This window comes from Bactrocera tryoni, unplaced genomic scaffold, assembly GCF_016617805.1.
Source record: "Bactrocera tryoni isolate S06 unplaced genomic scaffold, CSIRO_BtryS06_freeze2 scaffold_11, whole genome shotgun sequence".
Taxonomy (NCBI): domain Eukaryota; kingdom Metazoa; phylum Arthropoda; class Insecta; order Diptera; family Tephritidae; genus Bactrocera; species Bactrocera tryoni.
The window spans coordinates 8,146,896-8,162,126 of record NW_024395824.1 but is presented as its reverse complement, the minus strand read 5'-3'; the positions used below and the strand labels follow the sequence as shown (position 1 = coordinate 8,162,126).

Here is a 15,231-nt window from a genome sequence, read left to right as displayed (position 1 = left end):
CTTTCCATAGCAGCACTTTTTTCCGATCGTTCAGTTTTTATGGCAGGGATAAGTTATAGTGGTCCGATACCGGCATTTCCACAAATATACTGCTTCTTGGTGAGAAAAAGTCGGGTGCAAAATTTCAGATAATATCTCAAAAACTAAGGGACTAGTACGATTATATAGTAAATATATACTGATCATAACATACATATGTTAAAGGGTCTCTGGCGTGTTCTTTTGAGTGTTACAGATATTGTAGCAAACTTAATATCCCTTATTGAGGGTATAATGGCTAGAAATTCCTCGACACATATGTACATTTCATTAAGCGAACTCTGATTTCTGTACTGATTCATTTGCGCACCTGGTGTGTTTTACTTAACGTTAAATATAACGTTTCTAAGAAAACTTTTAAGCTTTTTCCTTTTCGCTCTTGCTTCGCCTCGTTGGTTTCCAAAATGTTTGGGCTTCAGATAGGAACCCATTGTCCTTGTAAGGTATCATTAGATTTGTTTCTAACGGTTGCGCTGCATCACCAAGCAAACGATATTCTAGAGGAAATGTAATCCAGCCATTTGCACTTGCTCGCTTCAATGAGCTAGTAAGTCATACTGTTTAAAAACTTTGTATCCAGACGTGTAAGAAGTCAGCCTTTCCCAACCCTTAAAAATACATACATACTATATGTTTAATACAAGAATATTATTTTTTGACTATTCTATCAACAATAAGAGTCTGATGCTAGCTAGTGGTAAGCCATACATATATATTTTTTGCTCCTTTAATGAAGTTCTTTACCAAAAATTACTTAAATTAATTGGATGACCTTTATTAAATGGTATATATATCAGTACACATTTGTTATATACATATATGCAATTTTTTATCAAGAGCACAAGCAGCTGTTATGTAAATTCGATTTTATCCACGGTATAAATTTACTAACTCTGGTGTAAACACCTGGATATCCGTCTCTACCGCAGCCAACGCCCCAAGAAACTACACCAACAATAAAATACTTTATCCCATTTGAAAGTAGAAGGGGGCCACCGCTGTCTCCCTGACATGAATCCATATTAGGCCTTCCAGCACAAATCATACTGGATGTTATTCTAGTACTTTTATACTTTTGGTTTCGACATTCTGTAATAGACATTATAGGTACTTTCACCTGGTTAACGATTGCTGGCAATTCACCACCTTCATTAGTACGCCCCCATCCAACCACAGTGCCTATTCGTCCTAGGATATAAGAAAAATAATTTAGAAGTTATTGAAAAATTGATCTTTTAAAAATATTATGTATTGTAATTATTTTATGTTCCATTTAGAACTAACACTATAAATTGTCGGCCATTATGCACTATGAATACATAAAATAAGGTGTTGCAAATTTAAGTTAGCTACAATTGGAAATTCTACTGGAGTATATATGTACATATGTATGTATATGTATTTATCGATCCCAATGACCACACGACAGTTCCAGTCTAATTACCACAAGTTCCGGTTTCATTTGCCGCAAATACATTATTCATATAAAACATAAGCAATCTATTAAATATGCCATCAAAATTATCATCTATTTATCTCTACAGCAATAACCATTTATTATGACTGTACACTGACAGTACGCATTCGTTAATTTTTTGTCAATATTCTTTAATAACAAAAGCATATATGTATTGTATCTCAATTCAATTATTTTACATACATACATATATTCAGAAAGGCAAAACAACTAATTACTCCATAATTTAAAGTTTTTTTTTTTGTTTATATTGCATATCTTTATTTACAATCTGTCGTGAAACAATAAGTAAATGTAATTGACTGATATAATTCACATTGATGCATTAAGTGCAATTTGGCCTTAAAGTAAGGGTGATCAGTAAATGTATCGTATGATTATTTTTGCATTAACTACTTAATTAGTTCTTACGATCTAAAGGGCAGGTCTAGAGGATGCAGTCTTTGAAGTCGATGAAGTATGATTATTTTTGCATTAACTACTTAATTAGTTCTTACGATCTAAAGGGCAGGTCTAGAGGATGCAGTCTTTGAAGTCGTCGTGTGTCCTCACTGTTGTCTAATAAGTTTATGGCGTGTGTTATTTTTTTTTTATGTTGCATATCTTTATTTACAATCTGTCGTGAAACAATAAGTAAATGTAATTGACTGATATAATTCACATTGATGCATTAAGTGCAATTTGGCCTTAAAGTAAGGGTGATCAGTAAATGTATCGTATGATTATTTTTGCCTTAACTACTTAATTAGTTCTTACGATCTAAAGGGCAGGTCTAGAGGATGCAGTCTTTGAAGTCGTCGTGTGTCCTCACTGTTGTCTAATAAGTTTATGGTGTGTGTGTTGGGATGGAAATTTAGTCTTGTGATGTATTTAGAGCTGTATCTTTTTATTTCGTCAATCACCGTAGATGTGTTCAGATCCTTGTGGAGATGGATATTTTTGATATACCACGGAGCCTTAGCAATCAGTCTAAGAGTTTTTGACTGGTATCTTTGAATAATATTTATATTGGATTTACTTGCAGTACCCCAAATTTGAATGCCATAAGACCATACAGGTTTTAACACAGCTTTGTAGAGAAGCATTTTGTTTTTCAGACTAAGTTTAGACTTGGGGCCAAGCAACCAATACATTTTTCTTGTTTTAATTTTGAGCTGTGTTCTCTTGGCTCTGATATGTTCACGCCAAGTAAGTCTTTTATCTAAATGTAATCCGAGGTATCTTACACTATTGGATTTAGGAATTATGACTCCATTAAGATTTACGCTGGGGCACTCTTCTTTTCTCAATGTGAAGGTGATTTGAGCAGATTTTGAGGCGTTTACCGAGATGTTCCAGTTTCTAAGCCAGGATTGCAATTGATCTAGCTGTGCTTGTGCGGTTTCAGCAGCTTCACTAGCCGAGTAGGAGGATGAAAGTATAGCAGTGTCGTCTGCGTAGGTGGCAACTGTTAATTTATCGTCTTCTAGTATTGGCATGTCTGCGGTAAAAACTGTGTATATCCGAGATTTCGTCTTGAATTTTAACGTAGAAATGCCTGAAACTCAGATAGGATCTGAGGAAGAGATAGAGCGGGGTAGGTAGTATCTTTTTAATTTTGTACAGTAGGCCTGAGTGCCAGACTCTGTCAAACGCCTGCTGAATGTCTAGGAAAATCGCACAACAATACTTCTTCTCTTCCAGACTACAAAGTATAGATTTCACAATACGATGGCATTGTTCCGGTGTTCCGTGCATTTGTCTGAAACCAAATTGATGATCTGGGATGATCGATTGCCTTTCCAGCTCTGGCAGTAGTCTTCGAAGAAATATTCTTTCGAGTATTTTCGAGAATATTGTCAGTAGGCTTATTGGTCTATATGAAGATAACTCATTTTCCGGCTTGGTATCATAGTTATTTGGCTTTGGTATCATAGTTATTTCAGCACATTTCCACTGCGTAGGGAAATGACTTAGCCTGAAGCTACAGTTAAAAAGCAACACTAGAAATAACAGGCATTTCTTGGGAAGATTTTTGATTGTCCATGCGTCGATATTGTCGTGACCTGGAGACTTTGAATCTTTTATCCGCGAAATTTCCGACTGAACTTCTGAGAGTCTTACGCTTGTTAGAGGTTTATCCATTGGGCATGGACTGTCGATGTATTCTTCAACGTCCCGGCGTTGGCTAGTACTGTTGAAGTTAAATGGCTCAAATGAAGCTTTAAGATGGTTGGCAAAAGCATTAACTTTGCTTGTGTTTGATCTACATCAAGAATTGTTGCCATCTTTTACCGGAACCTGTCTTACGGTGGGCCGTTTTAGGTATTTGGTGGCCTTCTATATATTATAGTCCCCGTCCTTGTTTGGATCAACATTTTTGAGGTATTCTCCTATCGATTCTTCTTTAAGTTCAGCCAACTTAGTTTTAAGCTCCTTGGTTGCTTTGTTAAGGGCTGTTTTGTCATTTGGATTCCTGCTGTTGTGCCAAATCCTTCGAAGTCGCCTCTTGTGTTTAACCAATTTAGAGACTTCATCAGAATATGGTTGCCTATTTCTTTGTGTTCGACAAGGTTTTTACAACTGTTCGTTGACGCTAAAAGGCGGCTTCGTGTATTTTGTTGGTAAATATTTCCACAGCATCATCTAAATCTCTTGTTGAGTTAATCTCCATGTTGAGATTAATATTGACTCAAGTCGGGCTTGAAAAAGTTTTATGTCAGATCTCTTTTTAATATACGCTGCTTCTGAGCAGTGACTAAAGCAGGCGAATTAAAATTAATAATGAGAGCAGAATGATCTGAGCTAAGATCGTCATCATTGATTATTTCGAGGAGATTGGAATCAATTCCTAAGTGTACAGCAAAATCGATTAAATCAGGTATCTTGTTAGGATCAGTGGGCCAGTAAGTGGGCCTGCCGGTAGAAAGAACGTTAAGATTTTTTTCTGTTATACATTTGTATAGTTCGCGTCCTTTCGGATTAGTAAGACGAGATCCCCACCATGTATGTTTGGCATTGAAATCACCACCAGCCAGAAATCGACTGCCCAGTTTATTGAAAAACGTAATAAATGACTTTTTATCTATTTTGAAACGCGGAGGTAGATAAAGTGCGGTTATGGCGATTCCTCCATTAACGCTTGTGATTTCAATAGAGGCTGCTTGAACTGAAGGCAACGAGATTGGTTCTAGTATCTTATATTTTAAAGCGGACTTGACAATAATAGCAGATCCACCATGTGCCTTACCATCAGGATGGTTGCAAGTAATAAGGTCGTAACCATTAATTTTAAAAAAAGACTTGATGGTGAAATGAATTTCGGATATCATAAGTATATCTATGTTTTTAGTTACAATGAAATGTTCGACTTCTAATCTATGATTACTTAGTCCATTGGCGTTCCAGATAGCCATCTTTAGACTTAATTGCATAATTATGCAACAAGGGAAGACATCATGGTTAATAGCGCTGAGGTCAGCTCAATTTGTTTAGAGATCAGAGCTTCTAGCTTTTCTAAATTGTTGTGACTGCATGCAGCAGTGCTTTGTTGTCCTCTTGTGATATCTGCGTAGCTTAAGTTGGTGTAAAGTGGTTGCTCGGTATTTAAACTAGTACCGACTTTAGGCCTTGGATTATTATTAGTCGACTTAGTTGGATCTCTTTTGCATACAAGTGCCTGATAGACTTGACAACCCTTGTAATTGGCAGTATGATTTTGCAAGCAGTGTACACATTTTGGTGGAGTACCGATGTCTTTTTCGCATTGAGCGGTGGAATGGTCTAGACCGCACTTCACACACCTGAATGGCTTTTTACAATAGCGTTTAGTATGTCCAAACTCCTGACAACGATGGCACTGAACTAAGTCATTAAATTTTCGAGGAGGCTCAATTTTGACTACTGCATTACATAAGCGATTAATGTCGAATGCACTTTTGTTGTTTGCTGATGGCTCTAGGTCAGCAAAAAATATTGACATTGGCATTTTTGTTGCTTTACTTTTAGCATTAACAATGTTTCTCACAATGTGGCCTTGTTGAGCTAAGCCAAGTTTAATGTCATCTATCGGTGTGGAAAAATGAATATTTTTTATAACAATTCTGTAGGGCTTATCTTCTTTTAGCTGATAAGTGTGGAAGATGTTATTTTCAGAGTCTAAATAATTAACAAGCTTTCTATAAGAGTCACTGTTTGCAGGCATAACTCTGGCTTGTCCATCTCTTCCGGACACGTACGAAAAATTTTTTCTGCCAATTAGAGCTGAGAAACTAATAATCATTTTATTTATGTCGTTAACTTGTGGTATGAAAATTGGTGGTGGTTTGTGAACACTCGTAGTTGTCTCTATTTTTTGCTCACTGTTGTTATCACTGATATTGATGTCGCTTTGTGTGTTTGTGTCCAAGACTGAAAACCGGTTGGATGTGTTTAGAGTAATGTTTGTCTTTAGTTGTTTTTTTAATACTTTTGGAGATTCAATAGTTTTGCGCTTCACTGCTTTATGCTGGTATGTGCTTTGCCAGCCTCCGCTGTTATCACACATAACGCCCGCCACAACATCCTCCTCATCCATTAGGTAGAGGTTTTGTTTGTGCCGATTTTTCGCGTTTTATTTCACACGATTTTTTGTTTACTAAAATAATGCAAGTGCACTTTTCCGAATGAAATCAAAAGTTCTGCCTATGATTGCACTCACTGAGTTTTGTCTATGACCGAACTAATTGAATTCACGATAGGAACTATAATTTAAAGTTAAATTACTTTTGGATGGCAAAAGGTATGTATAAGCACGTATGTATATAGCAAAAAGAGCACGAAGTTCATATCTGCTGTCATTATTTGAGAATGCATTGCGAAATAGGTGTTCAAACCATATCTATTACTTCCTATTGAAGATTAATCATAAAATTCTTTCTGTTTATTGATTGTACTTCATTGTTCCTACTATTGTGATTAAAAATAATACAGGAATTAAAGCAAGCCATATTTAACATATCGTAAAAAGTGGTTATTGGTCATCTGAGAATTTTTCGGATCATATTGCTTCAAAGTTGGTCAAATGTATGGATACTAATCATCGCAGGTGTATAAGACTGAATAATTTGCAGCTTTTGTGGGTTTGCACAAATTGAGGATCGTTCATTCATAGTTGAAAGAAGAAGCACATTTTTATTTTTTTAACATTGAATGAAAAACCCTTCCCAGATCAAAGCAGAAAAGGGTACTACCAAAAAGTACTTATGATGAGCATTTCGCTTGGTATTGCGAGTTTATTTTGACTTAACGTTCCAACCAAAGTTAAACTGTCTACATTAACAGCTCATCTGCTAATCTTACTAAACGAACAAAATTAACATTATTATTTCAACATTTGTGTAAATTAAAAATACTAAATCCATAATTTCGTCGACAAAGAGATCTTTTAGCGTATACGTTATTTGTTCGCGAAAAAATTATAATTCTATTATTTTGAGATAATACGTCTTGTTTATTACTCAAACTTTTGGAACTGAAAACTGAAACCAAATCTGGCCCTACAGGAAAGCTCAGATTAGCAGCGTTAGCGTAAAAGTAAGTGCGTGTGGCCTGATTATTGCTTTCGTAGAATCAGTCAGCGCAAAGGTAAACGCGCGTAGACTGAGATTCCAAGGCGATAATTAGATAGAAGGCGTTCCGGACTTCATATTTACTGGAAGGATTTTTCTAATTTATTTTTTGATAATCACGGTGCCTTTCTTAAAACGAACCAAGGGGCTCCCTCTACAAGACTGCTGGAGTTGTTCCATGTGACTCATGCGTTCAATTTGTTCAACAAGATGGGGCCGTTGGAAATCTGTTTATTTTGTGGGTTCTACTGTAACTAATTTGGGTATACACTTTCAATTTCTGAAATTAACAATTGTGTTCTATTTGAATATTGTTACCAGCCCAATAGTTTTACAAACGTTTTAAATTTGGTATATTCTTTCTTAAAGCCGAAATATTTTTTTTGTCAACAGTAAATAATTTCCCTTATGTATAATTTACGTTTAACCTTGCCTAACTAAATGCATATTGGCTCAACTTATGGTCAACATAATCGACCTGATGAGCGTACTACCCGCAATACCATCATCCATCTAAAGAAAAAAATAGCAGACGTAGCTGAGACTGTACAAGAACACCGTGGAGAGTCGATTCGGCGTCGTTCGCAGCAATTCGGACTAACGTATGCAACGACTTGTCGCATTTTATGTCCAGATTTTAATTCAATAGCGTACAAAATATAGCTTGTGAAAGAACTGAAGCCGCTCAACTTTCCCAAGCTACATCGCTTTGCTCTTGAAACCCTCCAAGAAGATCTGACATTTTCGAGTCAAATTTTGTTCAGCAATGAACCCCTTTTTTAGCTCAATGGGTATGTAAATAAGCAAAATTGCCGCATTTGGTACGAAAAGCATTCTGAAGAGATTCATGATGCCATTTCATTCAGAGAAAGAACTGTTTGGTGCAGTTTTTGGGTCGGTGGAATCATCGGTCAATATCTCTTCAAAAATGATGCCGGTGAGAACGTAGCCGTCAATGGCGACCGTTATCGCGTCATGATAACAGCACAGCACAAAATGTTCACGTGCCAGTGAGACAAAGAAGTGCCCATACTGTCGAGAAGATTGCTGCTTATTGGATAGGCAATCCACACGTACTCCATGAGACACTATTGCATCCCAAAAAAATTACGGTTTGGTGCGGTTTATAGGCCGGCGGCCATACTTCTTTGAGAACATATCCAGTAAAAACTGGTTCCTCTCTGTCTAATAAGATTTTTCCTGGATATTTGGGTTTTCCAAGGATTCTGTCATATTTTCGCTTTTTCATACCTGACAAAATTTTGCTAATCTTTCAGTTTTAATTTTTAGTCTAATTGTAATTTCTTTTCTTGTGCATTAAGTTGGGCTCTGTTATAGAGTTGTAGGCTTTGTTCGTCTTGATTGACTTCTATTACGAGGTCTTGAAAAATTAATGCTAATACTTTTAAAACTATCTGTCGGGCGGGTAATCTTCAACTGCGTTTATGGTATCTTTTAACTGTATTTTAAGATTTCATATTATTAAAAATATGTATTTATTTGGAAAGCAACAACAGCTAATCTCCGGGAGCTCCTCTCAACAAAGGCGACTTGGGGTGACCAAAGCTGAATCCTCAGAAATTAAAACAAAAGAAAACAGATTTCGTTAAAGTAATTCTTTGGAGAAATAAGCGAATTAAAATTTTTTAACAAAGTGGCCGTTTATAATTTTTGACCAAAATTTTCGAAATAATTGTTTATAAAAATACATACATATACTATATATATACATATATATATATATATATATATTTATTGATTAAAAAATTTATATGAGTTCCAAAAAATATATTTAAGAAGGTCGTGTGAAAATTTGAGACTAATCGGCTTACCCGTTTTCGAGTAATATTGGTTACCGACTTTGAAAACTCCATTTTGAATATAACACGTTTAAAGTCTGGAATTACTGGCCATCTGAAACGCTTTTTCAAAATTGTGCGTAACTTCAAAAACATTCACTGGAACGATATGGAATTTATGTGTGTGGAATGTGTGTATTCTTAAACATATGTACATTAAGAAAATAAGATAAGAAAAATTGATTTTTTGAAAATTTTGATTTGTGTTTGTGCCTCGCTCAACGCTCTGTCGCCAGATGTGGACTATTTAGTTGGTTACGTGAACATTAATATAATTTACAATGAATTTGAGATCAATAAGACGCAGTTTCTGCACACTTACTTTCAAATCCATCGCCATGGACTTGCTAAACAAACGATGTCGCAACGACCTTGCACGCGCACAATAACAGAGTTTGTGTTGCCGCTGGTCACACGCTATCTATTGCAGGAGAATAACCAATAAAATATTTGCAAATTTATTTAAAAATATTGAGTTATATTCAACAGGCACATGTATTGTGAGAAAATTGTGGGCAATTAAACTTTTGAATTTACGCCAGCATAAGATAAGGAGATGGAGTCATGTGTAGAAGTTCACGCAAGTGAGAAAAGTTCTCTGATCGGCATTTACTTGGCAGTGACCAGAAACGATTATTTTGACCGAGAATCCTCTGGGTAGCCTAAGAACATCCGTTTGAACTTTGAAGGCGAAACATCCCCTACATAGGGTTGTGCGCTGGGTTCAGGATGAATGAAAAATAACAACCAACGCAGAATGAGAGACCCCCCTTTTGATGACGACCATGGCAAACGAAATAAGGACCACGATTTAAGGGAATGCATCTGGAATGTCCTGTCCCTTAATTGGGAAGGGGCCGCTGCCCATCTGGTTGAGGTCCTCGTTAGAGTAAAGGCGATGGACGGAACAAGGACTGAGGCGAGAGGTCATTGCGGCATTTACTATAGTGGCCACATAAAGGAGCGCAAATTTGGTGCGGAATTCGTGGTAGGCGAGAAACTCCGTCGTCGAGTACTGTCATTCAATCCGGTGGATGAACGTCTAAACACAATCCGTATTAAAGCGAGGTTCTTTAACATAATGCTGATTTGCGAACACGATGAGTTTAGACCGATCGACTGTAGTACCACATTCACATAATCAAGTTACCTGGCTGTCTCCGGATCGAAAGCCACCAACCAGATCGATCATGTTGTGATAGACGAAAGACACGTCTCCAGTGTTCTAGACGTGCGTACGCTCCGAGGTCCTAACATCGACTCGGACCACTATCTTGTTGCAGCCAAGATTCTCACCCGCCTCTCTGCAGCAAAAAACGCACGTCAACAAACACAAGGAAGGTTCGACGTCGAGAAGCTGCAATCACAATAGACAGCCGAACGATTTTCTACTCGGGTTGCACTCCTGCTCTCTGAGAGCACTCGTCAACAACTCGGTATAGGGGAACTGTGGGACGGCATTTCAAACTCCTTACGTACAGCTGCAACGGAAACCATTGGTTTTCGGAAAGTGCAAAAGAACAGCTGGTACGACGAGGAGTGCCGTGTCGCAGCGGAGAGAAAACAGACTGCCTACCTCGCAACGTTACGATCGATCACAACACGTGCGGGATGGGATAGATACCGAGAGTTGAAGAGGGAAGCCAGACGCATTTGCAGACAGAAAAAGAAAGAGGCCGAAATGCGTGAGTACGAAGAGCTTGATAAGCTGGCCGACAGGGGTAATGCTCGAAAATTCTACGAAAAAATGCGGCGGCTTACAGAAAGTTTCAAGACCGGAGCATACTCTTGTATAACCCCCAAAGGTGATCTAGTCACCGATGCCCAGAGCATACTTAAATTATGGAGGGAACACTTCTCCAGCCTACTGAATGGCATTGAACGTACAACGCCAGAAGAAGGCGAACCCGATTCCCGAATCGATGACGATGAAGCAGACGTTCCATTGCCCGACCATGAAGAAGTTCGAAAAGCAATTACCCGCCTGAAGAACAGCAAAGCGGAAGGGGCCGATGGATTGCCGGCCGAGCTATTCAAACTTGGTGGCGAAGAACTGATAAGGAGCATGCATCAGCTTCTTTGTAAAATATGGTCGAATGAAAGCGTGCCCAACGATTGGAATTTATGTGTCTTCTGCCCAATCCACAAAAAGGGAGACCCCACAATCTGCGCCAACCACCGTGGGATAAGCCTCCCCAACATCGCGTATAAGGTTCAATCGAGCGTATTGTGTAAAAGATTAAAGTCCACCTTCAACAAACTGATTCGGCCTGATTAGTGTGGCTTAATAGTTGGCAAACCAACAACCGACCTCTTCGTCGATTTCAAAGCTGCTTTTGACACCACGAAAAGGAGCTGCCTTTACACCGAGATGTCTGAATTTGGTATCCCCGCAAAACTAATACGGCTGTGTAAACTGACGTTGAGCAACACTCAAAACTCTGTCAGGATCGGGAAAGTACTGAACTTCTTCAACCTTCTTCTGGAGAAAATAATTCGAGCTGCAGAACTAAACCGAGATGGTACAATCATCTATAAGACATCATTGACCTAATCTACCGCGCCTTTAATTCTGCTTTCTCCAGAATGGATGAAGCGGCAAAGAAAATGGGACTAGTGGTGAACAAGGGTAAGATGAAATATCTCCTGTCATCAAACGAACAGTCGTCGCATTCGCGACTAGGCACCCACGTCACTGTTGACAATCATAACCTCGAACTTTTAGATAATTTCGTAATTTTATATAGGAACCAGCGTAAGCACCAACAACAACGTTAGCCTTGAAATCCAACACAGAATATCTCTCGCCAACAGTTGCTACTTCGGACTAAGTGGGCAATTGAGAAGTAAAGTCCTCTCTTGACGAACAAAAACAAAACTCTATAAGTTACTAATTATTCCCGTCCTGTTAGATGGTGCAGAGGCATGGACGATGACAACAACTGATGAGTCGACGGTGCTAGTTTTCGAGAGAAAAGTTCTGCGAAAGATTTATGGTCCTTTGCGCATTGGCTACGGCGAATATCGCATTCGATGGAACGATGAGCTGTATGAGATTTTCGACAACATTGACATAGTTCAGCGAATTAAAATACAGCGGGTACGTTGGCTAGGTCATGTTGTCCGGATGGATGAAAACACTCCAGCTCTGAAAGTACTCGACGCAGTACCCGCCGGGGGAAGCAGAGGAAGAGGAAGACCTTGACTCCGTTGGAAGGTGGAAAAGAACCTGGCTTTGCTTCGAATCTCCAATTGGCGCCACCTTGCGAAAAGAAGAAACGATTAACGCGCTTGTATTAACTCGGCTATAATCGCGTAAGCGGTTTTTACGCCAGTAAAGAAGAAGAAGATGAGATAAGTCACACAAACCTCACAATAGAGAAGGTGGTGATTTTTGTGAGGGAATGTGAATAGGACTGTTAATCCTGTTAACCTTTGCATAATTTCAAAAAGAAATATGAAATTATTTTTATGTTGCAAACAATTCGAAACAATACCATAAAACAGCTATTACAATATTTTGTTGCTATGTTCGTGACACATATAGTGAATTAAACTCAAATATTAATATCTTATTTGTAGGGTTTGTTAGAAAAATAAAAATCGTATCGTGGATATTTGCGGTAAAAAATCAACTATAGCTGCTGGGGTCCAGGACACCTAGGGGATTGAACAGTTTTTGTTGGATTTATACAAATTATGGTCATATGCTGGCATACGCTGAAGGCATTATTCGCGCAAAGTTTAATCACGTTATATTAAATGCTTCTTGATTTGGACGCTAAAAAGTGAAAGAGTCAGATGGAATTAAAAATTTTGTTATATAGTATGTAAAGTAGGCGTTTTTGGAGTCCGAATTCACTCATTGAAATATGAATATTTGAAGAATGCTACGTACCGAATTTTATTGAAATCGAACCAACAAGTCCTGAGAAATGTCAGTTATTCGGGGTCAAAGGTCAAAATTTTAGGTTTTTTTGGAATTTTCTCAAAAACGGTTAGTTTTATCGGAAAAGTACCCCAATAACTTCTTTAGCACACATGGGGTCGACTTGGCGTATTTAGTTATTGATTTATCGCGCTTCGAGTAGTTCTTATCTTCCGTTTTCATCCATTTTCCCACTGTCTGTAGTAGGTCTAATAGTATTTTAGCTAGGTGAATCTTGTTAATTAAACTTACAAGAGTATAAAAGTTGTAAACAATAAATATATACATATGAGTAACGATGTAAATAAATATTTCAAATAATGCAAAAAATATGTATAATCGTCAAAACAACAAAACAGAGATGGTTGAAGTTGAAGTTTAAAGGCCTGCCATTTCGAAAAAAGATATGTGGTATAACTATAAATATCAAAAATATCTTATTTTCAATTTTATTTACTAATACTTTAAGTTATTATACATTACACATTATTAAGTATTTAGTTTCGTTACCTGCTTCAGCTGTGCTTTTTGAAACAGTACAATGAAATGTGATAGTATTAAATAGTAGTAAAGTGATGGTATTTGGTGACACACATCTGATATTTTTCCGTAGGGTACCATTGTTACCTTATATAATATTTGCCACAGGTATTATCTGAGTACTACCTAAAATAAAATAAAATGCTGAAGAGATGTTTTTTAAAAGTAAATTTGTATTTGGTTTGCCATTTGCTCCACTATGGCGTTCATATAGTTTTAACGATTTTCGACTTTGGGGGTATTCGTACTTTGTTGCAAAGTTTTTGAAGATAATTGTTTTGGAGAATAATCTTCCTTTCTATTAAATTATTTCATTTGTGTTCAATAGGAGTTCTGTACAACATTTGTTTAAATGAGTTAAGCATCCATCCCTCTACTCGGTAAAAGTGGCGCATCCTAATGCTACATCGCATTTCACCACAGCTGATGACACTACAGCACAACTCAACACATCTGTACGCCAACCCACTCAACTAAAAGGATGGGCAACGGAAAAGCAGGTTCAATTCGTCTCATGCAGTTCGCACATCAACATATGTACGTTTTTTCGTCACCGATCTCGCGCTGCAATTAACTCTCGCTTATACAAATAAAATCGGAACAATCCTGCATGCTACGTTCAACCATTAATTCGAATTCTAATTTTCATATGAATACGATTCATTTATTCGATCGTATCTTGGCATGTAGCGAATGCCCTTACATACCTACCATACATATTTATTGTTAAATACGAATTGACAAAATTAATCTTTTCAATTAAATTAAATTGTATTGAAAAATATAAGAGTATTTTTCTTACCCTCGTTTATTCTTATTTCCAAAAAGATCCACTGGTGTACAGATAAACACATAATTGAAACTGATAAGTTTTTCGCATATAAACATTTTGTGGGAACAATAAAAAATAATATAAATAAAATAAATTTCAAATTTATTTTGGCAGATGTAATGGTTTGTCGAAAAATGTGAAAATCTAACTGAAAAACAAGTATGGAAGGGCTAAGTTCGGGTGTTACCGGGTATTTCATACTCTTGCAACTTGCCAGAATTAAAGCTAAAGAAATACTTTAAGGTGCATAAAATTTGAAAGTTATAAGGGGTATAGAGCAAGTTTTCATAACGATTTCGATTTTATCCATATAAGCAAAAAGATGTCCGTTATTAGAAAATTTTATTAATATAACTCATATATTTGCCGATCCTGGCATACATAAGGTAAACTGGAAGTTTAAATATACGAGAGTTAAAGAAATTATTTATCCGGTTCAAATTTATTTTTGACATATGGGCATACTGTTCTGAGAAATGAATTCTCTCAGCATTTCTATAAGATATCTCTGAGATTGGCCGATATTTTCAATAAAAAGTTCTCTATTGGAACCTTGATCCACATATTCAGTATCTGAAGGTTTGAATAGTTTAGGCCCCATGTGGACAGTTTTTGGTCATAAGGTGATCGACATTCTGGAAAGTGAATGAATTATATGTGGTGGTGGTTTTAGTTAGTATGAATATCAAGGTAACATTATGTACCAAGTTTGGTGGTCTTTCAATGAAAATGGGGCAGTGCCAGGCAGGTTTCAATAAAGATCTCTTGAATAAATCTGGGTGTAAAATGTAATGCCTCTGAGGTTATATGAGTAGTGGAGTGGTTATCTGGTTATTTCTGCAGCGTCGGTTGGAGATAAGTCCTCAGCGAATTTGGTTATTGTAGCATTAGTGGTTTATATCAGGGTTCTCATTTACTACTCCGTAGCAGCAAAATTTCTAGAATTATTGCTATGCTATCGCTACCGC

At 37.2% G+C, this 15,231-nt stretch overlaps 2 protein-coding genes across 5 annotated transcripts in view; both read right to left on the bottom strand.

Moving 5' to 3' along the window:
• The window catches only part of LOC120779472 (glutamate receptor ionotropic, kainate 2), a 209,640-nt gene that overhangs the window by 100,196 nt on the left and 94,213 nt on the right, over positions 1-15,231 (bottom strand). The gene's annotated exons all lie outside the window — the stretch shown is intronic.
• On the bottom strand, positions 790-1,670 carry LOC120779473 (trypsin-1-like). Its single transcript, XM_040111746.1, has 2 exons — positions 1,591-1,670; positions 790-1,227 (listed from the first exon to the last, which is right to left on the bottom strand). The coding sequence occupies exons 1-2, from the start codon at positions 1,661-1,663 to the stop codon at positions 872-874; spliced, it is 429 nt and encodes a 142-aa protein (XP_039967680.1). The 5' UTR covers positions 1,664-1,670; the 3' UTR covers positions 790-871.